This window comes from Pan troglodytes, chromosome 10 (genome assembly GCF_028858775.2).
Source record: "Pan troglodytes isolate AG18354 chromosome 10, NHGRI_mPanTro3-v2.0_pri, whole genome shotgun sequence".
NCBI classification, from domain to species: Eukaryota; Metazoa; Chordata; class Mammalia; order Primates; family Hominidae; genus Pan; species Pan troglodytes.
The window spans coordinates 13,174,144-13,201,199 of record NC_072408.2 but is presented as its reverse complement, the minus strand read 5'-3'; the positions used below and the strand labels follow the sequence as shown (position 1 = coordinate 13,201,199).

Genomic DNA, 27,056 nt, shown 5'->3' with positions numbered 1-27,056 from the left:
CTGCTCTGAACAGGCTGCACTTCTCCAGGCAAGGGGACTCACCTGCCCAGAGGCAGGCAGTTCTATAACTTTCCCTCCTTGGACTCCTACACCTTCATTGGTGGAGCAGTGTACCTGGCTCCTCTCTCTGCTTCTATGCTTGTTGGGGACAGTGATAGTTCCCACCAGTGATCTCAGGGCCAAGGCTGCCTGATTCCCACCTCTGCCCTTGGCTGATTATGTAACATGGGCATGTTGCCTCTCTGTTTCCATAGCTTTAAATAAAATGGGGCCAGCAAGGAAGCTCAGGAATAGGTCTTGGCAATGGCAAGGCTTTGCTGCTCACCTCAGGCCTCCTCTGAGTCTCTGTCCTGCTCCTCCTCCTCTTCCTCGAATGCCCTCTGCCTCCATTGCCGCCAGGAATGTTCCCCTTTCCCCTGAGCCGGAGAGCATGCTCCTGGGCTTGACGGTGCTCATCCCTCAACTTGTCTCTCAAGGAGAAAGTGTGTGGCCTGTGTGGGAATTTTGATGGCATCCAGAACAATGACCTCACCAGCAGCAACCTCCAAGTGGAGGAAGACCCTGTGGACTTTGGGAACTCCTGGAAAGTGAGCTCGCAGTGTGCTGACACCAGAAAAGTACGTCTGGGTCTCTGTGTGGACAGAGCCCTAGAGCTTGCTTCCTGGAATGTCCCCATTGTCATGGGGGCTGGAAGGGGGGTTGTGGGTGGTATGACCTTCAGGTGGCTACAGGGTGGGAAGGAGGGTCTCTTGGATCCTTCTGGGCTGAATAACCCCAGTTTGACCAGCTGATGGCTGGCCTATCTCTTGCCTGGTTCCCAGGTGCCTCTGGACTCATCCCCTGCCACCTGCCATAACAACATCATGAAGCAGACGATGGTGGATTCCTCCTGTAGAATCCTTACCAGTGACGTCTTCCAGGACTGCAACAAGCTGGTGAGGACTTTGAGGGTAGTGGGAAGCAGATGGTCCCAAGGCTTGGCCTGGTGGTATGGACACAGAGTGTGACCTTCTAACGTGGACACTACCCTCGTGTCTTGACATGATCTGCACCAAGACACCACTTCGGCTTTTTTTCTTGGCTTTCAATCTGGGAAACAAAAAGTAAAATCAACAGTTTCTAGGGGAAGCAATGCCTGGCAAAACATTTCCTTCTGCATGAGAAGTAACTCCCCTTGGCATGTGCCAACGCTTCTCTTTCAGCCCCAGTCTTAGGATTTGTTCTCTTATCGAAGTATCTTGTTTTCAACACCAGAGCCAGAGATTTCCTTTTCCTGTCACTGCTGCATTTGTCCAGACCAAAAGACCTTCCTCTCCCACCCCCCAAAACCCCTTGGTGCCCATTTCTTGTCTCACAGAAATTCTTTTCTGGCCTTAATTTTGGTGATTTTGAGTCCTCGTATTATGACTTATTTTTGTGTCTTCATCTCTAATGACAAGGAGGAATTCCCCAAGGTTAAGTGCAGTTGTCTCTCTCTTTTTTTTTTTTTTTTTGAGACAGAGTCTCGCTCTGTCACCCAGGCTGGAGTGCAATGGCATGATCTTGGCTTAGTGCAGCCTCTGCCTCCTGGGTTCAAGCGATTCTCCTGCCTCAACCTCCCGAGTAGCTGGGATTACAGGCACCTGCCACCACGCCCAGCTAATTTTTGTATTTTTAGTAGAGACAAGGTTTCACCATGTTGGTCAGGCTGGCCTTGAACTCCTGACTCAGGTGATCTACCCACCTCGGCCTCCCAAAGTGCTGGGATTACAGGTGTGAGCCACCATGCCCGACCATAGTGCAGTTGTCTCTTATCTGCTGCATGTATGTGTGTACACACATGTGGACGTGGGCTTGTACATGGACATATGTGAATACAGAAGTCTGTGTACACACACAGCCATGCACACATACATGCTGCTGTGTAACACCACCAATGTGGGAGAGACTGGTTGAAAACATGGATCTCAATTCTCTATCTATGCAGTGATTTTCAGTCTCTGAGGACTCCGAAGGATACTTACATTACCTGGTTTGGTGGAAATCCTGGGCATCTGAGTTGGAAGAGTGAGGACAGGGGAGGAGTTGGGGACATTGAGACTGTTGGAACGTCTTGGAAACAATGACCCACTCAGTGTCTGAATTCATTTTCTGTCATAACTGCCCTGAAAAAGTCCAGTGTGTTTAGAGGCGTGTTTTGGGGATGAGGAAGGGTTGGAACTGGTTGAACTGGATTTGGAATCAGAGTCTAGGCCCTATTGTCCTGCATACCTGCCCCATAGCACTGCAGTGAGGCAGCTGCAGGGCCTGATGTATTTCCCCATTCTCTTTGCTGAATTGAGGCAAAGAAAGACAGTGACCAGCACATATGTGTGTTTGTGTTTTTGTAAAAGCACCCACATGCTCATGAGGCTAAGAGTGGGTTGTGAGGACAGATGGGTGGCTGAGCACGGAGGTAGGCAGAGGGACAGAGGGAATGTTCTTCTGGAAAATCCTCAGGCTCATTGTGTTCTGCAGAAGGCCAGCAGCACTGCATTATTCAACTCTTCTTGCTGGAATGCAGATTAGAAACTATGAACCTTGCCTTCCCACTCATTCCCTCTTTGAGACCATTGAGCTACATTTCTCCTTCTACCTGGACCCCCTTATCCTTAAATTGACCAGCAGAACATTTGCACCCAGACTAAGAGCCAGAGTTCCTGACACCTGGCCATAGGCCTGGGCCACCTGAGGCTGCCTTTGCAGGTGGACCCCGAGCCATACCTGGATGTCTGCATTTACGACACCTGCTCCTGTGAGTCCATTGGGGACTGCGCCTGCTTCTGTGACACCATTGCTGCCTATGCCCACGTGTGTGCCCAGCATGGCAAGGTGGTGACCTGGAGGACGGCCACATTGTGCCGTGAGTCCTGATGCCCTCATGTTCTCAGATGCCCTCCCTTCTTCCCATGTGTCTATGCTTGAAGACCTTGTGAGTGCAGGGGGATATGTTCATGGGCGAGAGAAGACAGAGTGTTAGTATGGGACTGGACGGCCAAGGGCTAAGGAGGGTTAAGACATTGGCTGCGTAAGAAGTTTATATTACGGGTGAGGTGGGACATGGATTCAAGGCATGAACATGTGGAGACTTTTCTTCTGGAGAGATTCTGGCAGGGGAGAAGAGGGAATACTGATGAAAAGAAGGAAGTCGATTTATGTCTTTAATTAGGCGTGATTATATGTGCCAATATGAGTGATCAACTCATACATTCATGTCTATAGAATCTTCCTTCTTTGGACAGAAGCAACTTAATGTTTTTATGTAGAAAACTGGGCCGGGCACAGTGACTCATACCTGTAATCCCTGTGTTTTGGGAGGCTGAAGCCAGAGGATTCCTTGAGCCCAGGAGTTCAAGACCAGCCTGGGCAACATAGCAAGACCCCATCTGTACAAAAATTAAAAAAAGAAATGAATTCAGAACCAATAGATTCTGGTTTAGGTGCTTCAACAATCCAGAAGTCTCTAATATTGGTGACGCCCATAGTCCCCTAGTTCCCCAACATTATCTCCAGATGGCGCAGGCCATCACCACACGGGTCTGCAGTCCTGGAGGCTTTGCCTGTTGTGGCCACAGCCTTGTCTCCTGTCTACACAGCCCAGAGCTGCGAGGAGAGGAATCTCCGGGAGAACGGGTATGAGTGTGAGTGGCGCTATAACAGCTGTGCACCTGCCTGTCAAGTCACGTGCCAGCACCCTGAGCCGCTGGCCTGCCCTGTGCAGTGTGTGGAGGGCTGCCATGCCCACTGCCCTCCAGGTGAGGCCTCTATCCCTGGGGGTCGGGCTGATGGGATGGGATAGGGATGGATGGAAAGGTGCTTCTAGGTCTTGCTTCATCTCAGCCTCCACCTGCCACGTCCTATCTCTGACCTGCAAGGCTGCCGCAGGTTCCGTGGGTTCTTTCATCAGAGTCAGGCCAGTCGTGATTTTTCTCAAGTCGAGCTCCTCCAAAATGCTTTTCTGTGCCTATTTATGGGATTCTCACCTAAAGCAGCCCCTGCCGATAGAACTTTCTGCAGTGGGGGAATGTTGTATTGAATGTAACTGTGACGAGTGTGTCTGAGGAACTGAAGTTTTGAATTTTATTGAATTTTACTTAATTTAACTTCAATAGCCACACGCACTTTGTGATGATCCTATGATACAGCACAGCTCTAGAGTTACTGAAGGTGTTATTCAGAAGAGCAGAAAGAGCCCCGGAGATAAGATTTCATTTGTCCTGAGGCTTGGGGAGGTGAGGTAGGGTGAAGGAATCCCCGCTCCCAGTTTTGCAGAGGGATCAATCAAGGCACAAGCAGGAGAGATGCTCCTTGAGTGACGGGGTGACCCCTGGGAGTGCAGGCAGGAGGAGTTGGCTTCTAGGGCAGGAGGAGGAGTTGGCTCCTCCCTTTTAGTTAAAAATGAGGCTTCCTCGTGGGAAAGGGGAGCGTTTTGGTTCCTAATGAGAGCTTTCTTTTGCAGGGAAAATCCTGGATGAGCTTTTGCAGACCTGCGTTGACCCCAAAGACTGTCCAGTGTGTGAGGTGGCTGGCCGGCGTTTTGCCTCAGGAAAGAAAGTCACCTTGAATCCCAGTGACCCTGAGCACTGCCAGATTTGGTAAAACAGATTCCTGGGTTGTTTGAAGTGATGAATCTTATTGCTTCTCCAGGGGCCAGCTTAGAGACTAGGTTTTGGGTAAAAAGTCCTAGCCACATGAGTTGAGAGACTGAGTTTATTTTATTTGTTTATTTATTTAATTCATTATTTAATGTAGTTTATTGTTTTGTTTGTTCCTAGGGTTTGCTTCTTTTTCTTTAGGGATGGACTAGACTGCTTCCTCCACATATATTCCTCCACAGTGTTTTTGCTCTTAATAGGTTTTTAAGTCCTAACAGGTTTTTGCTTTTCTCACTGAAGGTGGGGGTATGGTCACTTATTGTCCTTGTAGGTCATGACTAGTCTGAGCACAGGTGTCCATATACTGGAGGTGGGGACTCAGGAGAGGAAAGTGAGATGGAACCCAGGGCCCTCAGGTAACATGAACGTCGTGGGGGCCATAGTCAAGGTGGCAGGGTGTGGCTGTCATAATGGGGAGGGAAGGTGCTCGTTGCTCTCACCCTGGCTTCTCACTGGACTTGCCTCTGGGAAACTGGCCTTTGAGGAGGTGAGAAGGAGTCCTCAGGGTGAGCTCTGAGCCCTCTGAAGTCCTGCTCATAAGTTGGGAACATTTATTAAAATCCAGATCTATTCAACACCACTCCCTGACACTAATCAAGTCTTCTGGGAGCTTAAACTTGAGAACGTAAATTCGCTGGGGAGGGGCTGTGGTCACAGCTGCCAGAGTCAGATCCTGCCGCCGCCATCTGTACAAACAAGAATGAACACTGTCTGGGGTGAGTTTTCTAGCAAACACAGGAAACTAGAAAGTATGTCAGTCATGCACTGTTAACCAAGGATTGAAGCAATAAATCTCGTGGATCACTGGAAGGAGGAATTAACTTCCTAGTAAGACTCTACCTGCGCACACTCTTTATGCTGAAACAGGGACTGTAGGGAGCAAAGGATTGGGTGATTCTGATGCTGGCTTGGGGTTCTGTGTCAAAAGGGCATGAGAGCTTCGAGCCCTCTCCCCACCTCCTTTGCTGGCACACGGGCAGGGGCAGCTGCCATGGTGCACGCTGAAGCTGCAAGCAGTGTGTGGACAGAAGTCCCACAGCAGGCTGGTGGCATCACCTGGTATCAAGCCACAGGGGGACACTTCCCAGGCTCAGGGCGCTGCCGCCTTGTCAGCTTTACTGGGAGTGCTGAAGGCTAGGTGCCTCCAAGGCTGAGAGTCCAAAGAGGAGATGGTCCTGGCCCATATTGTTCTCCACCACATGGCCACTTGATTTCACCTGTGGGCTGGCAGGCCGTGCCACTTTCCGGGACACTGGCAAAAAGGTGATGTTACCAGCAGAGCCTGAAAATTTGGCATGGTAGTGTAGGAATTTGTGTGTGGGGGGCCACTGCTCTACTACAGACTTGTGGTGTGTGCTTGGGGCTGGGCACAGAGCCTGGCCAGTACCTGGCACATGAGAGGTGCTCACCCTATGTCTGCTGGAGGAATGAGTGAATGTCTTTTCCTAGGCCTGACACCATGGGGACCCCTGTCTGCTACTCCCAAATAATTTGTTCTGCTAGATAAAGCTGGGGTTTTGAATCTTTATTCATCTTTCCACAATGTTTTTGCTCCAATTTTTTCTCTCTTCGTTAGGGCCCAACATATCAAACATGTTTTAAAACTCATGCAATTTACGTTCTGTTAGAATATGTACTGTAAAGCATTTATCTTCAACAGAACATGTACAAGCACAGGTTAGCATCTACATTTTAGTAACATTTGTTCTTGGAGACACTTGTAAGAAGGCTTGGATTATAATTAAGTATTCATGTTGCTAAAGATGTAGGTTGAAAAGAAATCAGCTTTGAGTGGCTGTGTGGATGGCCTAGAACAACGAGTATATTTTTTCATGTCCTAGGATGGGCTAAAGCTTTGGTTTCTAGAATCAAAGGAAGTCGGCTATGTGTGTGTTTTGAAGGCGGGGGGCATGCTATTTGGGGACAGATGTTAAACAATAACATCTCACTTGGATGTGGAATGGTCCATGGGATCTCAAGTTCAGGTGGAACAGAGGAGATTCTGTGGAAATATGGAAGTGGTTGTACACTGTAGGGCTCAGAAGTGTCCACAGGTTCTTCCTGAACCATTTTAATTTCTTCGCTCTTTTCTGCAGCCACTGTGATGGTGTCAACCTCACCTGTGAAGCCTGCCAGGAGCCGGGAGGCCTGGTGGTGCCTCCCACAGATGGCCCGGTGAGCCCCACCACTCCGTATGTGGAGGACATCTCGGAACCGCCGTTGCATGATTTCTACTGCAGCAGGCTACTGGACCTGGTCTTCCTGCTGGATGGCTCCTCCAGGCTGTCCGAGGCTGAGTTTGAAGTGCTGAAGGCCTTTGTGGTGGACATGATGGAGCGGCTGCGCATCTCCCAGAAGTGGGTCCGTGTGGCCGTGGTGGAGTACCACGACGGCTCCCATGCCTACATCGGGCTCAAGGACCGGAAGCGACCGTCAGAGCTGCGGCGCATTGCCAGCCAGGTGAAGTATGCGGGCAGCCAGGTGGCCTCCACCAGCGAGGTCTTGAAATACACACTGTTCCAAATTTTCAGCAAGATCGACCGCCCTGAAGCCTCCCGCATCGCCCTGCTCCTGATGGCCAGCCAGGAGCCCCAACGGATGTCCCGGAACTTTGTCCGCTACGTCCAGGGCCTGAAGAAGAAGAAGGTCATCGTGATCCCGGTGGGCATTGGGCCCCATGCCAACCTCAAGCAGATCCGCCTCATCGAGAAGCAGGCCCCTGAGAACAAGGCCTTCGTGCTGAGCGGTGTGGATGAGCTGGAGCAGCAAAGGGACGAGATTGTTAGCTACCTCTGTGACCTTGCCCCTGAAGCCCCTCCTCCTACTCTGCCCCCCCACGTGGCACAAGTCACTGTGGGCCTGGGGCTCTTGGGGCTTTCGACCCTGGGGCCCAAGAGGAACTCCATGGTTCTGGATGTGGCGTTCGTCCTGGAAGGATCGGACAAAATTGGTGAAGCCGACTTCAACAGGAGCAAGGAGTTCATGGAGGAGGTGATTCAGCGGATGGATGTGGGCCAGGACAGCATCCACGTCACGGTGCTGCAGTACTCCTACATGGTGACCGTGGAGTACCCCTTCAGCGAGGCACAGTCCAAAGGGGACATCCTGCAGCGGGTGCGAGAGATCCGCTACCAGGGCGGCAACAGGACCAACACTGGGCTGGCCCTGCGGTACCTCTCCAACCACAGCTTCTTGGTCAGCCAGGGTGACCGGGAGCAGGCGCCCAACCTGGTCTACATGGTCACTGGAAATCCTGCCTCTGATGAGATCAAGAGGCTGCCTGGAGACATCCAGGTGGTGCCCATTGGAGTGGGCCCTAATGCCAACGTGCAGGAGCTGGAGAGGATTGGCTGGCCCAATGCCCCCATCCTCATCCAGGACTTTGAGTCGCTCCCCCGAGAGGCTCCTGACCTGGTGCTGCAGAGGTGCTGCTCCGGAGAGGGGCTGCAGATCCCCACCCTCTCCCCTGCATCTGGTATGCTGGCACCTTGTGTGCAGGTGGGAGGGCTGGGCGAGGGCTGGCCTGGCCTTGGTGCTACATGCATCTGCCAAGATACGACTCGGGTTCTAATCCTGGCTTCCCTGGTCTGTGTGGCCTTGGTTGAAACTGGCCTTCAAAGGGCCTGTGTTTCCTCACTTCCCTGGCAGGGAGACAAACTGTGATCCTTTTTCAGGGGAAGATCTTTTCTTATTGTGTGTGCTTCTATACATTCAAAGGTAATGGAAGCCTATTGTTAACATTTAAACAGTGCCAATAAGGAGTAAAAAAAAAAAAAAATGCAAGTCTTACTTTATCACACAGCCTCTTCCCCACCCAATTCCACCCTCCACCTTCAAGGTAACCTCTGTTAAAGGTCGTGATGATAAGCTTCGTTTTGACCACACTGGGTGGGTGAAATTATTCCGAGTAGCTGACATTCTTCAGGGCAAGACCAGGATGTCAGGTGCCAGGTAGCAGGTGCAGTCTTCAGACACTGGAGTCAGACTGCCTTAGTTTGAATCTTATCTCTGCCACTTGCTAGCTGGGTAATTTTGGGCAAATACTTAACCTCTTTGTATATCGTCTATACAAAGGATGAGGCAAATACTTAACCTCTTTGTATATCATCTATACAAAGGATACACATCTTTGTGTATCCTCATCTATAAAATGGGGATAATAATAGCACCTACTTGCTTAAAATAGTATCTGGCACATGACAAGTGCTCAAAAAAAAATGCTTGCTCCCACTGCTGTTATTACTACCTTTTACTGACACTGGCGTCTAATCCATTCCTAGTTCCTGAACATCTTTATTCGGTGTGTTTGGGACCATCCCAGAATAATAAGCCTTCTTTTAGTATCTTTTGAGTCACACACTTGTCAGTACTTTTGTTTCTTTGTTTTTGTTTTTATTCACGGCCATAGATTTATTTAAATTCTTGTAATATTTCTGCTGAGGAAAACAACAATTACATCATTTCATCAAATCTCAGATGTGCTCAGACACTAACAGGAGCACTAGGCATTTATAGCTGGAAGAATCACAGTACGTTCACCTGCCCTGCAAGATCTGAGGACACAGCCGCTCATTGTCCAGGGACGGGCTGCCGCTCCATGTCCTTTTGCAGTCTCCTTGTATTGCCAGGCCAGTATTTTACTCATTTCTAGAAGAGTGGCGGCCCCTTCTTACCAAGGAAGCCTATGCCTGCTGCTTTTATTTGTAGACATTTAAACTTCCTTTGGGTAGAATTGGAGTCTTCTCAGTGTCTCTAAATCTGAGGTAGTCCGGACCCAGGAACTCCATCTCCCCATCCCCTCCTCCCTGGCCCACATTGCCCTTGTACTCACGAAGGCACACCCCGCCCCCCTTGGTGGTGCCACGTGGTCAGCACGCCCTGCAGATCCTATTGGATGTCAGGTTGTAGGCCTGGCGGCCAGTGTCCCTGCTGGCACCTGTGTGCTCACCTTCCTGGTTGTCTTTGCAGACTGCAGCCAGCCCCTGGACGTGATCCTTCTCCTGGATGGCTCCTCCAGTTTCCCAGCTTCTTATTTTGATGAAATGAAGAGTTTCGCCAAGGCTTTCATTTCAAAAGCCAATATAGGTGGGTGAGCGAGGCACCTGAAGCAGCAGGTGACGAAGAGGCTCTTTTTGTGGCTCTACTTGATTCAAAATAATCCGCATTTTCTCGTTCCGTTTAGGGCCTCGTCTCACTCAGGTGTCAGTGCTGCAGTATGGAAGCATCACCACCATTGACGTGCCATGGAACGTGGTCCCGGAGAAAGCCCATTTGCTGAGCCTTGTGGACGTCATGCAGCGGGAGGGAGGCCCCAGCCAAATTGGTAACGTTGGTGCCACAGGCTGGATGCAGAAGCTGCATTCTGGTTCTTATTTTTGGCATAAGTGACTGTGTGACCTCGGCCAATCACTTTGCTCCTTGGCCTTAGTTTCTTCTCCTGGGAAGTGAGGGGCTAGATGCTCTTCCACGTCTCTCCAGATCTCAACTGGGTGTTCCTTGGAGTCTCTGAATGATTCAGCTTTTAAGTGACTTAAGGATCCACCATTACCATTAAGACAGGGTGTCCAGCCGCAGTCAGTACTGACTTGGCGTGATCTGTTCTCCATCCTCAGGGGATGCCTTGGGCTTTGCTGTGCGATACTTGACTTCAGAAATGCATGGTGCCAGGCCGGGAGCCTCGAAGGCGGTGGTCATCCTGGTCACGGACGTCTCTGTGGATTCAGTGGATGCAGCAGCTGATGCCGCCAGGTCCAACAGTAAGAATCTGGTGTACAGTCCTCAATTCAGGAGAGCGAGACTTCAGAAATGATAGAGGATTAAAAGTGGGCTGGGGTTACTTTTGGATGTTGTGGCTGATATTAAATATGCTCAATACCAACCTCTGTCCTGGTTTCAAACAGCAGGAAATTATCCAACCACGATGTGATTAGGAAACCAAACAATAAAAAGTGTGTGTTGATCCTATATCTTTATAACTAATTATAACCTTTAATTTCTGCACATTTTCCCTTTGTGTCCAGGAGTGATCATACCTCTATGCCCTTTCTTTCTAAAGTAGGATTCGTGGTCCCTTACTAAAATGTCATGTCTGAGGCCAGAGTGATTCGTTGTAGGGCCTTGAGAACCAATGCGGACTTTCATGTATTTAGAGTCCTTTCCTGGTACCAGGTAATGGGCTTGGCAGGGTTGATGGATGAGAGACAAAGGATCATGCTGTAGGAAAGGGAAGGATCCAGATGTCCAGCCTTGTGCTCCATAAGAACATGTGCTTATCATGTTCTTAATATCAACAGGATGTGAGCTGGGACAGGTGGTAGAGTCTAGGGACCACCTCCCAGCTGAAGGAGGTCTGGGTGAGTGGAGTGACATTGAGTCCCCTCGTGGCCACCTGGAGAACTGTTCATCTTTCAGAACTCTGCCTAGGAGTGCTGTCAGAACTCTGTCTTTTCTCCGCTGTCTTCCTGATGTTCTTCCTGAGGAAGTTATTTGCTCCGTTCTCTATGTCACATATGAGCTACTCAAAATGTGCAAATCGTATTGTATTGTATTGTATTTGTAACATATCTATTCCTTGCAAAAAACTGGGAGTTCTTTGAAGGCAAGGGAAGATCTTGCTTATTTTTGTATCATCTGTGTATGATGCACAAAATAGGTGACCATTTAACGTTTGTTGAGTGAATGAATGTGACATGTTTATGAAATCTATGATTTTAGGGTAAAGGACACTAAAAGGGAAAGGATATATATTTGGATAATATAACGAACTTACAAGAGCTGAAAAGCTGCTAATAGAAAATCCGTTCCAACCTGAAGCACATTGCAAATTCCTAGAACTTTCTGGAGAGCTGAATTGAGGAATTTCAGGATGGAGATTTTTTCTCCTTCAGTATCAAGAATCCAAAGAAAGATTTTCACTGGGAATGAAAGCAGTTGTGGTCTTGAAGCAGATATGATCCAGAGCAAGTCATTTGACCGTCCAAAGCCTCGGTTTCTCATGTGTAAATGAGCATGCACATTCTCTGGGCTCAGCCCTGTGATATTTTCTCTTCTCTTCTTACATATACCCCCTTGGTGGTCTAGTTCAGTGTCATGGGTCTAAATACATTTATACATCTCTGACTTTGAAATTCGTATCTCCAGCCTCACCTCAACTCAGTTTGCATGCTCTAATAGGCAAAACTAAACTGATTTTCACATCCGTCTTTCTTATCTTAGAAAATGGCAATTCCAACCTTCCAGTTGTTCAGTTCAAAAAGCTCAGCATCCTTGCTTCTTCTTCCTTTTCCCTGATACCTCCATGCAAGCCACGAACAAGCTATAGCTCCATCTTCAAAATACTTTGAGAGTCACACCTCCCCACACCATGTCCACTAGGGTCACCTCAATCCGAGTCCCCATCATCTCTCACCTGGACTATTGAAATAGCTGTCTAACTGGAACCCCAGCTTCCACCTTTGTCCCCTGCAGATCATTCTCAGCACAGCAGCTGCAGTGGCCCTTTAATATCAAAATCAGCTCCTGTCCCTCTGCTCTGTAGTCTTGGCTGGCTTTGTTTCATTCACAGAACATGGTGAGCCCTTACTGTGGCCAATGGAGCATTGCCTGATCCACGCCCTTTCCCTCTCTTGCTTGTCCCTCTCTCCCCAGCCCCCGGGAGCATGCAGTCACATTTCTGCTCTGGGGCCTTTGCACTCACTCTTCTCTCTGATTGGGATGTCCCTCCCTCAGACATCCTCTTGGCTCCTTCCATCCTTACATCAGGTTTCTGCTCAGATGCCATCTTTTCACCAAATGCTTCTCCAACTGCCATATATGCAACGATAACCCACACCTCAGCCCTGGGCATTCTCATCCCCCTTATCTCATTTTGTTTTTTTCCTAAGCATTTATCCACATCTGAAATTCTATATATTTACTTTGTTTGTGTGTTTGTTGTCTATCTCTCCATGAGGACGGGGGACAGGGAGGGACTTTATGTGCTTGGTTCACGGCTATACCCCTATTGCTTACAATAGTACCTGACACAGAGTAGCAGCTCATTAATATCTGTTGACTGAACATCTTCCTCATAGGGCTGGTGTATGTGACCAGCCTGGAAAACATGAGGCTGTATTCAGATGCTGGATATAACGTCAGGCCAGTCCATTTTGAGCCTTCTTGCCCAGAGATCCTTTCTTGTCTCTTTGCTAACTCTAGGAGTGACAGTGTTCCCTATTGGAATTGGAGATCGCTACGATGCAGCCCAGCTACGGATCTTGGCCGGCCCAGCAGGCGACTCCAACGTGGTGAAGCTCCAGCGAATCGAAGACCTCCCTACCATGGTCACCTTGGGCAATTCCTTCCTCCACAAACTGTGCTCTGGTGAGTCTTATAATACCTTTCTTACTTCCCTCAAAAAAAGTTCCAAAACAAACCCGCCAAAGAAACAAAAATACTATTCAAGAGACCCCAGGGTGCCCATGCATAAGATTTGGCCTTGAATGAAGATTATTATATAGACCAGGACCTTTAAGTTTCTGTTCATGGGAGGTGTATACCACAAGCCCCCATGGGGCCAGCAGAAAGCTTTCTGTGTATGGTCCTATTTCCACTCTAATTGTCCATGTGAACTTGGCAGAGGGTGCCTAAGCTTATTTGTGTAGAGGGATCTTGGACAAAAGAATCAGAAGACATAAGCAAGGAACCCCAGCGTTCCGTAGATATAGTCTTCTTCCCCATGGGCCTAGACTAACTCTCAACATGGGTATAAAGGGCTTTAGAAATACAATAACACGGAGACTCATATCAAAGTACCATAGTTTAAGTTGATTTTAGGTTAGAAACTTAAAAAATATGCTTTTGGCCAGGTGCAGTGGCTCACGTCTGTAATCCCAGCACTTTGGGAGGCCGAGGCGGGCGGATCACGAGGTCAGGAGATCGAGACCATCTTGGCTAACACAGTGAAACCCTGTCTCTACTAAAAATACAAAAAATTAGCCGGGCGTGGTGGCGGGTGCCTGTAGTACCAGCTACTTGGGAGGCTGAGGCAGGAGAATGGCGTGAACCCGGGAGGCGGAGCTTGCAGTGAGCCGAGAGCATGCCACTGCACTCCAGCCTGGGCAACAGGGTGAGACTCCGTCTCAAAAAAAAAAATACACACACACACACACACACACATGCTTTTTTTGTGGGGGGGGCCTGGGTTTGTATATTTTCCCGTTACTAGATGTAAGTCAAAACCTGCATAAAGCTACTGTCCTTCAGGGGAATAAGTCAATACGAGTTTTCCCTTAAAGGGCAATAACTCTATGCAAGTTTTGACTTAATAGCTAATAACATTAGCTGTACAGAGAGATGGCAGCTCTCCTGGTAGGAATCTTCAAGTAGATCTCTTTCAGGTTTCCAGGATCTTGCTTCATCTCCCCACCTTCCCCATTCCTGGCGTGATCTACATGTGAACCAACATAATGACAGCGTAAGCTGTAGTTATTGCCATATTATCGCTGTTGTTGGCATCATAATTATTAACAACCGCAGAGCATGTCTGAAGAACCACAGGATGACCACCTCAGCCTCATGTCCCTATGTCTCCACTGTTAACCTTGTTCAGATTCTTTTCAGAGTTGAGTTGACTTCAAAAACTAGACCAGGTTGCTTAAGCAGACAGTGTGAATGGTTCAGAATTTCTGGGTGAAAGATGGGAACTAAGGTCTTATTTGTGTCTGTTGCAGGATTTGTTAGGATTTGCATGGACGAGGATGGGAATGAGAAGAGGGTAAGTTCGTTTCTGTTGACTTTGAAAGAAAGATTAGAGATGTGTTTGGGGCTCTTGTTCCCACTGGTTAATTTTTCCTCCTTTGGTCTTAGTCCAGTGCTTCCTCTTACTATTATCTTGTTTTTGCGGGTCCATCTGTACATCTTGTGTTTTGCTTCCTGTCTCATATACAGGAGGCCTCCTTGCTGTGTAGGCCTGTGTTCAATTCTAGGGGTCAGTTGTCTGGCAGATGGGCTTAGAGTTGGAGTACCTCATCTTATTCCCTGCCTGAATCTGCTGTTTTCTTCTGCAGCCTGGGGACGTCTGGACCTTGCCAGACCAGTGCCACACCGTGACTTGCCAGCCAGATGGCCAGACCTTGCTGAAGAGTCATCGGGTCAACTGTGACCGGGGGCTGAGGCCTTCATGCCCTAACAGCCAGTCCCCTGTTAAAGTGGAAGAGACCTGTGGCTGCCGCTGGACCTGCCCCTGTGAGTCCTTTGCTTCTCCAGCCAGGGCAGCATCAAAGGGGCAGTGCTTTTAGCTTGGCTGTGCAGAAAAGTAGAGCAGGCACCCACCAGCCCAGAAGTACCCTTTCCCTCATCACCACATGCACAGTGAGTGCTACCTTCACTCACCTTCCTTTCCTCCTGTGCTCTTTGGACATGCATGCAGCCAGTCTCAGGGATCACCGCCCTCTTTCTCTGTCTTTGGAAGGCACTTCCCCAGGTTATGCATAACTGGAAGGAAGAATTGCTTTTCTGAGGTCAATGCTCAGCTTGGCTGTTGGCAAGTCAACCTTTAGGAATCTAGGTATTCAGGGTATAGCAGTGGAAGTATAGCAGTGAGAGAGATGCTTCCAGAAAACTCTCCAACCACACCTATAGCAACAGTACATCACCAAGGTGGCCTGGATTAAGAGGAGGAAATATTTAAAGTCCATCTCATGTACACTTGTGGAGAGCATGTCATCCATGGGCTGGGTTAGCCTTCTGTCTCATGTTTGGGAGCAGTGACTGCTTATGGTGACCATGACTCAGCAGTGGATTGTAACCTTTATGCTGAACAGGCATAACTGGTGGGATGCAATCAAAACTGTATGTTATAGCTCATTCCCCCTTTAGAATTTATTTAGTGAGATAAATTTCCCTCTTGGTCTAGGTGAAAACTCCACCAGACTTTAGGTTTCTTCTGTTTATTCATAAAGAATTCTATAGTTACTTTGTCAGAAGACAAAGTCTCAGTTGATAACTAGATACCCACTCTTGTGTAATAATCAAAACTTTGAATTTGATTAGAGTTAAAACACCTCCCAGTTCCAATTTGGGCTGACTGCCTCTGGGAAGGAGGGTATAGTCAGCTTTCCTCTGTACAAAGAGCTTTGCCTTTTGTGATTAAAAGCATATCCTGGAAATTACTCGATGTCATTTCAAAGAGAGCTTCCTAATACTTCACTGTGTACCATAGGTTACCCAACTGTTCTTCTATGGATGTGTATTTAGGCTGTTTCCAGTGTTTTGTAATGACAAGCAATGCTGCAATGAGTAAACCTGAACATACGAATTTTCATATGGTTGGAGGTGTGTCTTCAGGGTAGATTCCTAGAAGTGAGATTCTTGGGTCAAAAGATAAGTGCATATGAAGTTCCCCTTAGACATTCCCAGATTCTCCTCTAACAGGTGAGATGTGGTTGTGCAAAACTGGAATGTCCATCAGTTTGGTTTTCGATCAGCGAGGTATGAGAGTGCATGCTTCTCCACGGCCTTGCTGAGTGTGTTGTTACAGTTTTTATTTATTTTTTTGCAAATTTCTTACTTTTCAGAAAAGAAATAGTATCTCAGTGTACTTGAAATTCATTTATCTAATGATGAGTGAGGTTAAACATTTTTTCATATGTTTAATTGCCATTTTTTGGTCTAATTTTGTGAATTTTCTGCTCATGCCTTTCCCCATTTTCCCATTAGAAGAGTTGTGATAAGAAACACATGAGATCTACCCTATTAATAAATTTTCCAGTGTACAATACAATATTGTTAGCTATTTGCAAGTTGTTGTACAGCAGATCTCTAGAAGTTTTTGTTTTGTGTGACTGAAACTATGCCCATTGAACAGCAACTTCCCATTTTCCCCTTCCTCTAGCCCCCGCAACCACCATTCTGCTTTTTGCTTCTATGAATTTGACGATTTTAGATACCTCCTATAAGTGGATTCATGCAGTAGTTATCCTTCTGTGACTGGCTCATTTCACTTAGCTTAATGTCCTCCAAGTTCATCTGTGTTGTGGCATATGAAAGGATTTCCTTCTTTCTGAAGACTGAATAGTATTCCATTGCATGTATATACCACATTTTCTTTATCCATTTGTCCACTGATGTGCATTTGGATTATTTCTAACTCTTGGCTATTGTGAATAATGTTGCAGTGAATGTGGAAGTGTATGAGTACCTTTTTGAGATCCCGATTTCAATGCTTTTGGATGAATACCCAGAAGTGGGATTACTGGGTCATATGCTAATACCAGTTTTAATTTTTTGAGGAACCTTCTTACTGTTTTCTGTAGTGGCGACACCACTTTACATTCCTACTATCAATGCACAAGGGTTTCAATTTCTTCACATTCTTGTTAACATTTGGTATTTCCTGGTGTGTGTGTGTGTGTGTGTGTGTGTGTGTGTGTGTGTTTGATAATGGCCATTCTAGCACGTATGAGGTGATACCTCATTATGGTTTTGATTTGCATTTCCCTGATGATCAGTAATGTTGGATATTTTTTCATATAATTGAGTTTTTGGATGTCTCTTTGGATGAATGTCTTTTCAAGTCCTTTGCTCATTTTTAAATTGGGTTATTTCCTTTTTTTTTTTTTGCTATTGAGTTGTATGAGTTCCTAATATATTTTGGATATTAACCCTTTATCAAATGTACGGTTTGCAAATATTTTCTTCCATTCTGTAGGCTGCCTTTTTATTCTGTTGATTGTTTCTTTGGCTGCACAGAAGCTTTTTGGTTTGATGTAGTCCCACTTGTCTATTTTTGCTTTTGTTGCCTTGTTTTTGGCAACGATATCCAAGAAATCGTCGCCAAGACCAATGTTGCAAAGTTCTTGTGTTTTCTTATAGGAGTTTTATAATTTCAGGTTTTACATATCAGTGTTTAAGTTTGATTTTGGGTTAACTTTGTGTATGATATAAGATAAGGGTCCAATTTCATTCTTTTTCATGTGGACAGGTCATTGTTAGTGTATTGAAACAAATGGTTTTGTATGTTGATTTTGTATTCTGCAACTGAATTTGTTTCAACTTCACTGAATTTGCTAACAAATTTTTGGTGAAATCTTTAGAGTTTTCTATGCATATGATCATGTCATCTGCAAATGGAGATAATTTTACTTCTTTTTTGATTTGGGTGATGTTCATATCTTCTTGATTCATTGCTCTAGCTAAGACTTCTCGTACTATGTTGAATAGAAGTGGTGAGAGTGGGCATCCTTGCCGTCTTCCTGATTAGAGGAAAAGCTTTTAGTTTTGCACTATTCGGTGTGATGTTAGCTGTGGTATTTTCATTAATGGCCTTTATTTTGTTGAGGTAATTTCCTTCTATTCTTAGTTTGTTGAATGTTTTAATCATGAAATGGTGTTTGAATATTGACAAATGCTTTATCTGTATCTATTGACATGATAGTATGATTTTTATCCTTTGTTCTGGTAATGCTGTGTATCACCTTTATTGATTTTTAGACGTTGAGCCATTCTCCTATCTGAGGGATAAATCCCACTCTGTCAGAGTGTATTATCCTTTGATTGTGCTGTTTAATTCAGTTTGCTTTCATTTTGTTGAGAATTTTTGCATCTGTGTTCATCAGGAATATTGACTTGTAGTTTTTTTTTAATGTAAAGTCTTTGGCTTTGGTATCAGGGTAATTCTGGCTTCATAAAGTAGGTTTCCCACTTCAGTGTTTTGGAAGAGTGTGAGAAAGATTGGCATTAATTCTTCTTTAAATCTTTGGTAGAATTATCCAGTGAAAGCATCTGAGCTCTTATTTGTTGAGAGATTATGATTACTAATTTGATCTCCTTACTAATGATGGGGCTGTTCAGATTTTCTGTTTATTCATCATTCAGGCTTGGTAGGTTGTATGTTTCAGGGATTTATTCATTTCTTTAGGTTATCCAATTTGTTAGTGTGTAGTTGTTCATAGTAGTCTCTTACTAACCTTTTTATTTCTGCGCTATCAATTGTAATGTAAGCTCTTCTATTTCTGATTTTATTTATTTGAGTCTTCTCTTTTTGTCTTGGTTAATCTAGCTAAAGGTTTGTTAATTTTGTTGACCTTTAAAAAACCAATTCTAAGTTTTATTGATATTTTGTATTCTATATTTCATTTATTTTTCCTCAAATCTTTATTATTTCCTTCCTTCTACTAACTTACGGCTTAGTTTATTCATTTTCTAGTTCCTTACATTGTAAAATTAGGTTATTTGTTTGAGATCTTTCTTACTGTAGACATTTACTGCTGTAAACTTTCCTTTTATTGCTTTTGCTGTTTCCCATAAGCTTTGCTATGTTGTACTTTAGTTTTTGTTTTTCTCAAAATATTTTCTGATTTTTCTTTTGATTTCTTCTTTGACCCATTGGTTGTTCAAGAGTGTTTTTTAATTTCCACATATTTGAGAACTTTCTGAAATTATTTCTATTAGCAATGTCTCATTTTATTCTGTTGTCAGAAAAGATACTTGGTATGATTTTAGTCTCCTTAAATTTGTTAAGATTTGTTTCGTGGGCTAGCATGTGAACTATTCTGGAGACTGTTCTATGTGTGTTTGAGAAGAATGTATAATTTGCTGTTGTTGGGTAGAATGTTCTGTATTTGTTTGATAGGTCCACTTGGGCCATAGTGTTATTTGAGTTCTCTGTTTCCTTATTGATCTTCTGTCTGGATTTTTTATCCATTATTGAAAGTGAGATATTAAAATCTCTCACTATTATGTTGTTCTATATTTATCATCACTTCTGTCAATATTTGCTTCTTATATTTGTGTGCTTTAATGTTGGATGCAATGTACTTATAATTATATCTTCCTGGTGAATTGATGCATTTATCACTATATAATGTCCGTTTTTTTGTCTCTTGTAACCATCTTTGACTTGAAGTTTAATTGTCTAAGTATGGTTACCTGTGCTGTCTTTTAGTTAACATTGGCATGAAATATCTTTTTCCATCTTCTCACTTTAAACCTATGTGCGTTCTTAAATCTAAAGTGAGTCTCTCTCTTGTAGACAGCACATAGTTGGATCTTGTTTTATATTTTATTTATTTACTTAATTTATTTAGATGGAGTCTTGCTCTGTTGCCCAGGCTGGAGTGCAATGACTCGATCTCAGCTCACTGCAACCTCTGCCTCCTGGGTTCAAGTGATTCTCCTCCCTCAGCCTCCTAAGTAGCTGGAACTACAAGCACGTGCCACCATGCCTGGCTAATTTTTTGTATTTTTAGTAGAGACGGGCTTTCACCATGTTAGCCAGGATGGTCTCGATCTCCTGATCTCTCATGATCTGCCTACCTCAGCCTCCTAAAGTGCTGGGATCACAGACATGAGCCACCGCACCTGGCTGTTTTATTTTATTTTTAAAAATTCATTTCAGCCACTTCATAGCTTTTGATTGGAGAGTTTATTTTATTTATACTTTAGCTATGGATAGGGAAGGACTTACTGTTGCCATTTTGGTAATTATTTTCAGTCAGTCTTGTAGCTTTTTTGTCCCTCTTTTGTACTCTTCCTGCCCTTCTTTGTGTTTCATTGATTTTTTTGGGTAATGATGAGATTTGATTCCTTCCTCATTTCCTTTTGTGTATCTTCTATAGATATTTTCTTTGTGGTTACCATGAAGCTTACATAAAACAGCCTATACTTATAACAGTCTATTCTAAGCTTATAACAACTTAATTTCAATTGCACACAAAAACTCTAGTCTTTTACTGCCTCTCCCCCACTTTATGTTATTGATGTCACAAATTATATTTTTTAATGTTGTGTATTCATTAACTGATTTTTATAGTGATAGTTATTTTTATAACTTTGTCTTTTAAGTACTATACCAGAATTCAAAGATTTACACATTGTCATTATAGTATTAAAATATTCTATATTTGTTTATATATTTACCTTTACCAGGAGTTTTACCTTTCATATGTTTTCATGTTGCTGCCTAGCATTCTTTTATTTCAACATGATGGACTCCCTTTAGCATTTCTTATAAGGCAGGTATAGTGGTGACGAACTCTTTCAGCTTTTGTGCACATGAGAAAGTCTTTATTTCCCCTCTATTTTTGAAAGACAGTTTTGCTAGAGAGAGTATTCTTGGCTGCCCGTTGTTTTCTTTTGAATAGATCATCCATCTCCCTTCTGGCCTGCAAGGTTTCTGCTGAGAAATTTGTTAATAGTCTCATCGTGGCCCCCTTTTATATGAAAAGTTGCTTTTCTCTTGCTGCTTTCAAAATTCTGTTTTTGTCTTTGACTTTTGACAAATTGATTATAATATATCTTGTAGCAGACTTCTTTAAATTCATTCTAGTTGGAGTCTTTTGGGCTTCTTGAAGCTGGATGTCTATTTTCTTCCCTAAATTTGTTCATTATTTCTACTTTCCATTGGGTTTTAATCTTATTCGTTATTTTAAATATTTGAACTATTAGCTCATTATCTGTGATATAGGTTGCAGTACTATTTATTGACATGTTAATATTTGCCCCAGTGATGTGAGATAAGACTTAATAATAATCATAAATCAAATTTTCATATGTGCATGGGCTTATTTCTGAACTTTTTTTCTGATTCCACTTGTTGTAAGCTATTCATATACCAAAACCACATTGTCTTAATTACCACACTGTCTTAATTAGAGGAAATACCTCTAATATTTTGTCATTAAAGGCTTTATGGTATGTTTTATTGTCTGGTAGCACTAGTACCTCCGCATAGCTTTATTCTAAAGTGTTTTCCTGGCTATTCTTTTATGTTTGTTTTTTCCGTATAGACTTTAGTGTCAACTTGTTTACCTCCATAAAAAGTTTGTTGGTATTTTTATTGGAATTGCATTAAATTTATACATTAACTTTGGGAGAACTGGCATTTTTATGATGTTAAATCATCCTATCCAAGAACAAGTTTGTCCACTTATTCAAGCTGACTTGTCTGTCTTCTAGAAGTGTTTTCAGGTGTATTCATTTGGGTTTTGCATATTTCTTGCTAAGTTTATTCCAAGTATTGAATCTTCCTTGTTGCAATTGTAAATGAGACTTTTTTCTTCTCCATTATGTTCTTTAACTACTTATTATTTGTGTATATAAAGGGTATTGATATCAATATATATAACATATATATATCTGTATATGTTAATTCCATATCCTATAGCTTTACTGAATTCTTTTATTATTGAGTTAGTTTTATCATGGATTCTCTAGGGTTTTCTGGGTATGATGGTGTGTCATTTGCAAATAGAAATGTTTTTCTTTTTTGTCAATTTTTGTGCCTCCAATTAATTTCTCTTGCATAATTCCATTAATAAACTTTTTAGTACAATGTTGAATAGCAGTGGAGTATCTTGCACACACACACGCACACACACACGTGCACACACATTATCATGTATTTTATCATATTATGAAAGTATCCCTCAATTCTCATTTTTGAGTGTTTTTTTGTCAAGAGTGATTGTGGAATTTTGGTGTTGGTGAAGGCTTTTTCAGCATCTATGGAGATAATCTCTTGATTTTTTTTCTTTAAATATATTGATATGGTATATTATTTGAAGGAATTTCCTAATGTTGATCCCACTTGGCTATGCTTTGTTATTTTCATAATGTGGTGTTGGATTCTGTTTGGTAATATTTTATTTAGTACATTGGTTTTGACATTCATAAGTACTTTTGGTCTGCAATTTTAACACTACTTATTTAAATTTTCAGTAATATACATATAACATAAAATTTATCCTTTTAACTATTTTTAAGTATATATCCAGTGACATTATCATGAGGTCAGGAGATTGAGACCAGCCTGGCTAACACACGGTGAAACCCCGTCTCTACTAAAAATACAAAAAATTAGCCGGGCGTGGTGGCAGGCGCCTGTAGTCCCAGCTACTCGGGAGGCTGAGGCAGGAGAATGGTGTGAACTTGGGAGGCGGAGCTTGCAGTGAGCTGAGATCACGCCATTGCACTCCAGCCTGGGCAACAGAGCGAGACTCCGTCTCAAAAAAAAAAAAAAAGAGAGAAAGAAAATCCACATTGTTGTGCAACCATCACCACCATCCATTGCCAGAACTTCTTTCATCTTGTGAAACTGAAATGCTTTATTCATTAGACAATGATACCCCATTTCCCCCTTCCTCCAGCCCCTGGCAACAACCATTTTGCTTTTTGTTTCTCTGAATGAGACTACTCTAAACACCTCTTTTGAGTGGAATTATGCATTTTTCCTATTGGGACTGGCTTATTCTGCTTAGCATAATGTCTTCAAGGTTCATCCATGTTGTCATCCTTTGGGTTTGGTTGATTTTTTTTTTTTTTTTTTTGTAGTGAAACATTTTAACTCCCATTTCCTTTCTTTTGTGTATATTCTATAACTATTTTCTTTATGGCTACCATGGGGATTACATTTAACATCCTAAAGTTATAACGCTGTACTTTGAATTTATACCAGCTCAACTTTGGTAACAGACAAAACTCTGCTCTTATACAGCTCTATCCCCACACTCTTTCAGTTATTGATGTCATAAAAATTACATCTTTATACATTGTGTGTTCAAAAACATAGACATATATAAATTTTAATGCATTAGTCTCTTAAATCATGTAGAAAACAAAAAGTGAAGTCACAAACTAAGATTACAATAATATCCAGAACTTTTTTGGTTCCTTTTTATGATTTCAGTTTCTTTATTGAAATTTCCATTCGGTTCATACGTCATTTTCTTGATTTTGTCTACATCTTCTTTTAGCTCTTTGATAATTTTTAAGACAGTTGTTTTAAAGTCTTTCTTCAGTAAGTCTACCATCTGGTCTTTCTCAGGGATAGTTTCTGTTGATTTACTACATGAGACAGATTCTGCCAATGCTATTGTTGTCTAGGTGGGGAGACAGATATTTGGTGCTTCTTACTCCACCATCTTCCCCGTCTCCCACCCTGTAGGTTTTTTGTTTTTTTTTTGTGGTGGGGGAATACTGTCTTGATCTGGTTTAGATATTGGTGTTAAAACTGGTTTCATTAAAAGCTTTGAGAAGTTTTCTCTCCTTTTCAGTACTCTGGAACAATTTATGGAGCATCAGGCTATCGGGTCTTTGGAAGTTTAGGAAAATTTCCTTGTGAAATCATTTGGGGTTGGTATTTTGTTTTTTGTTTCTTTTTTTTGGTGGAGTAACTTTCTTTAATTCCTACTAACTTACTCTAATTCTTCCATGTAAATTGGTGTGCTTAAGATTTGTCTTTTATCTACAGGAGTTAATTTTGTTAATCTCCATTTTCCTAGAAATTTATCCATTTCATCTAGATTTTCACATTTACTGTATAGAGGTCTTCAAAGTAGTCTTTTTTTTAAACTAAAATTTTGTTTATTGTTTGTATATACTCTAGGGTACAAGTAAAATTTTCACAGTAATCTTTTATAATATTAAAAATTCTTTTTAAATAGTGATTTTCTTTTGTCATTTGTTAATTTATATATATGTCTATTATCTTTTTTCTTGATCAAATTAACTCATGATTTGTCTTTCTGGATTTTTTTAAAAATCAGGATTTCAATTTATTAATTATGTTTACTGTTTTTATATTCTCTACTTTATTGATTTCTGCTTTTATCCTTGCTATTTTATGACTTCTTTCCTTGAATTTTCTTTTAGTTTACCTTTTGTGCTTTTCTATTTAATTGGAACTGGGAATTGCATTCATTTTCATTGTTTTATTTTTATTGACAGAAATGTTTACTGTAATGAATTTTCCTAGGATCACTTTATATGTATCCCAATGAGTCTGATATGTAGTATATTTATTATCATTATTTTCTAAAGAAATTCTGTACTATCTGTTTTTATTGTCCCTTTCACCCAGGATTTATATCATAAATTTAAAAAATTTCCCAGTGTAAAGATCTTTTTAAACAATAATTTTAAAATTTTTAATTTTACTATACTCTGACGAGAGTATCTGTAATAGTTCTACTTTGTGGAAGTTACTGTTATTTTCTTCGTGATCTAATACATGATCAATTTTTGTGAAGGTGTATTCTCTATTATCAGGTGTAGAGTATGAGATCCCTCGCTGTCTTCCTGTCACCCCTCCATGAGAACTACATATTTTGATTTTAATGTTTGTCTTCTATAGTCTTACTTACCTTTTCCCCATTTTATCTAACTGGTTCTGAAAGGGATGTCTAAAAGTATCCTGTTATTAGTTTGTCTACCAATGTCTCCTTGCTTCTCCTATAGGTTTTGCTCTATGAAGATGGTTGCTATGTTGTCTGGTGCGTAGATATTCACAGCTGTTATGGCTTCATTGTGAATTATACTGTTCAGAATGCTCTTATTAGTCACATTTAATCTTTTTTTTGGCTAGAATTTTACTTTGTCTGATATCAAAATCTCCATCCCTGTTTTCTTATTGTTTGATATCCTTTGTCTGTCCCTTTACTTTAGCCTTTCTGAATTTTAGTTACATAGCAATAGTTGGGTCTTGCCTTTGAGCCGAATTGAAAACCTTTTTGTTTTAGTAGACAAGTTAAGCCCATTCTCATTTATTGCCATCTTGTGTTTGATCTTCTTTCATCATTATATTTTATAATTGTTTGTTATATATTTTTCATTTATAAATGTGGTGATATGTTAAGGTGTCTAGGAAGGTTTATGCTTTTGTTCCTGTCATTACCTTTGAAGTTATACCTTTCTAAAATGCCTTCAGGCCCATATTTTTAAATCTAAGCATTCATTAAGCAGTTTTTCAGTTTTTAATAGCATTCTTTAACTTCTACCTGTGGCTATCCAACAATCAGTGAGGTTATTCTAACTTTTCTTATTCCCTCCCCTCTCCTCCCATTGTCGAGTTCTATTATTTCTACTGTCACAGCATATAACATTTGCACATTAGTCTTCCATTCTTCCTTTGTTTTAGTTTTAGATCTATGACTATATAAATAAAAATGCTCACTTTAGTTGTTTTGTTAACATTTCCTAGTCATCTCTTAGTTGGAGGAAATGTTCTCTAGTAGATTTCTTTTTTTTTTTTTTTTTGAGGCAGAGTCTCGCTCTGTGGCTGGAGTGCAGAGGCGCGATCTCTGCTCACTGCAAGCTCCGCCTCCTGGGTTCACGCCATTCTGCTGCCTCAGCCTCCCGAGTACCTGGGACTACAGGTGCCCGCCACCACGCCCGGCTAATTTTTTGTATTTTTTTTTTTTTTTGGTAGAGACGGGGTTTCACCGTGTTAGCCAGGATGGTCTCCATCACCTGACCTCGTGATCCACCCGCCTCGGCCTCCCAAAGTTCTGGGATTACAGGCGTGAGCCACCGCGCCCGGCTCTCTAGTAGATATCTTAAGAAGGGCTTATGGGTACAGAATTCCATTAATTCCTATGTATTTAAAACTATTTTTCTATAGTATTGATGCTAGAAGGGCACCTTGGCTGAATACAGAATTCTTGATTCACATTTTCTTTCACTAAATTTCTGAAAAATGCTGCTCCATTGTTGCCTTGCTTTGTATATTGCTTTTGAAAATTCTGATACCAATATAATTCTTTTGTCCTTGTAAATTATTTGATCTTTTTGCCTGAAGGCCTGGAAAATTTTTTCTTTATGTTTGAAGTCTAATAGTGTACTGTAATATGTCTCAGAGTTGACTGTTTTGGGTTAATTTTTCCGGACATCTGGCACATGACTCCCATACATAGCTTTGGTTCTTTTTTGATTTCCAGAATGTTTTCATGAGTTATATTCTTTAAGTGTTAGTTCTGTTCCATTGTTTTGTTTTCTCTTTTAAGACTCCATTTTTTCTCCTGTCTTACATTTTCATTACTGTCTCTTTGCCCTTTATACTTTCTTCATTAACTCATTTTCATTCTCTTGATTGGTTTTTTTGCTTTTCTCTGATGCTCTTTATTAAATTTTTATTTTGATGTCATCTTCCTTGGGTACTTATAATTTAGTCTTTATTTCAGAGTTGACTTTGCACTTTTATTACCCACCCCCACCAAGTTCACTGAGTTCTATTTTTATTTATTCTTGTCTTTGTTCATTTCTCTTCTTAGTTTTTGAAATTCTGATTCAAGGTGCTTTTCATTTGTGCAGATGTTTGAGTATATTTAATTCAGTTTGAGTATTGTCTCATAGTTTTCTTCTATGTCATAACATTTTGTTTTTTGTTTTTTCCTTTTTGTGGAATTTTCATTAGATGTGGAGTGTTGGTTCTCATTTTCTGATCTTTTGAAGAAGCTTTTATGGACTTGCTTAATCTGTTCATTTTGTGAATTTTGGGTTTTACAAGATTTCTGGTTCAGTGACCTTCCTTTCTATTAGTATAGAAAAGTCATTTCCTTAGTGGTGTGTGTGTGTGTGTGTGTGTGTGTATGTGTGTACATGTGGATCCTGAAGGATTGTGTGGCCTCT

General features: G+C 42.3%; 1 protein-coding gene across 1 annotated transcript in view; it reads left to right on the top strand.

Moving 5' to 3' along the window:
• The window catches only part of VWF (von Willebrand factor), a 176,571-nt gene that overhangs the window by 98,453 nt on the left and 51,062 nt on the right, over positions 1-27,056 (top strand). The window contains exons 23-34 of the mRNA XM_001160508.8: positions 477-617; positions 822-935; positions 2,725-2,881; positions 3,615-3,773; positions 4,478-4,613; positions 6,770-8,148; positions 9,642-9,758; positions 9,856-9,996; positions 10,286-10,429; positions 12,870-13,034; positions 14,384-14,427; positions 14,720-14,897. Of these exons, the coding sequence (XP_001160508.4) occupies positions 477-617; positions 822-935; positions 2,725-2,881; positions 3,615-3,773; positions 4,478-4,613; positions 6,770-8,148; positions 9,642-9,758; positions 9,856-9,996; positions 10,286-10,429; positions 12,870-13,034; positions 14,384-14,427; positions 14,720-14,897 (2,875 nt within the window). The remainder of the gene's footprint in view (positions 1-476; positions 618-821; positions 936-2,724; positions 2,882-3,614; positions 3,774-4,477; positions 4,614-6,769; positions 8,149-9,641; positions 9,759-9,855; positions 9,997-10,285; positions 10,430-12,869; positions 13,035-14,383; positions 14,428-14,719; positions 14,898-27,056) is intronic.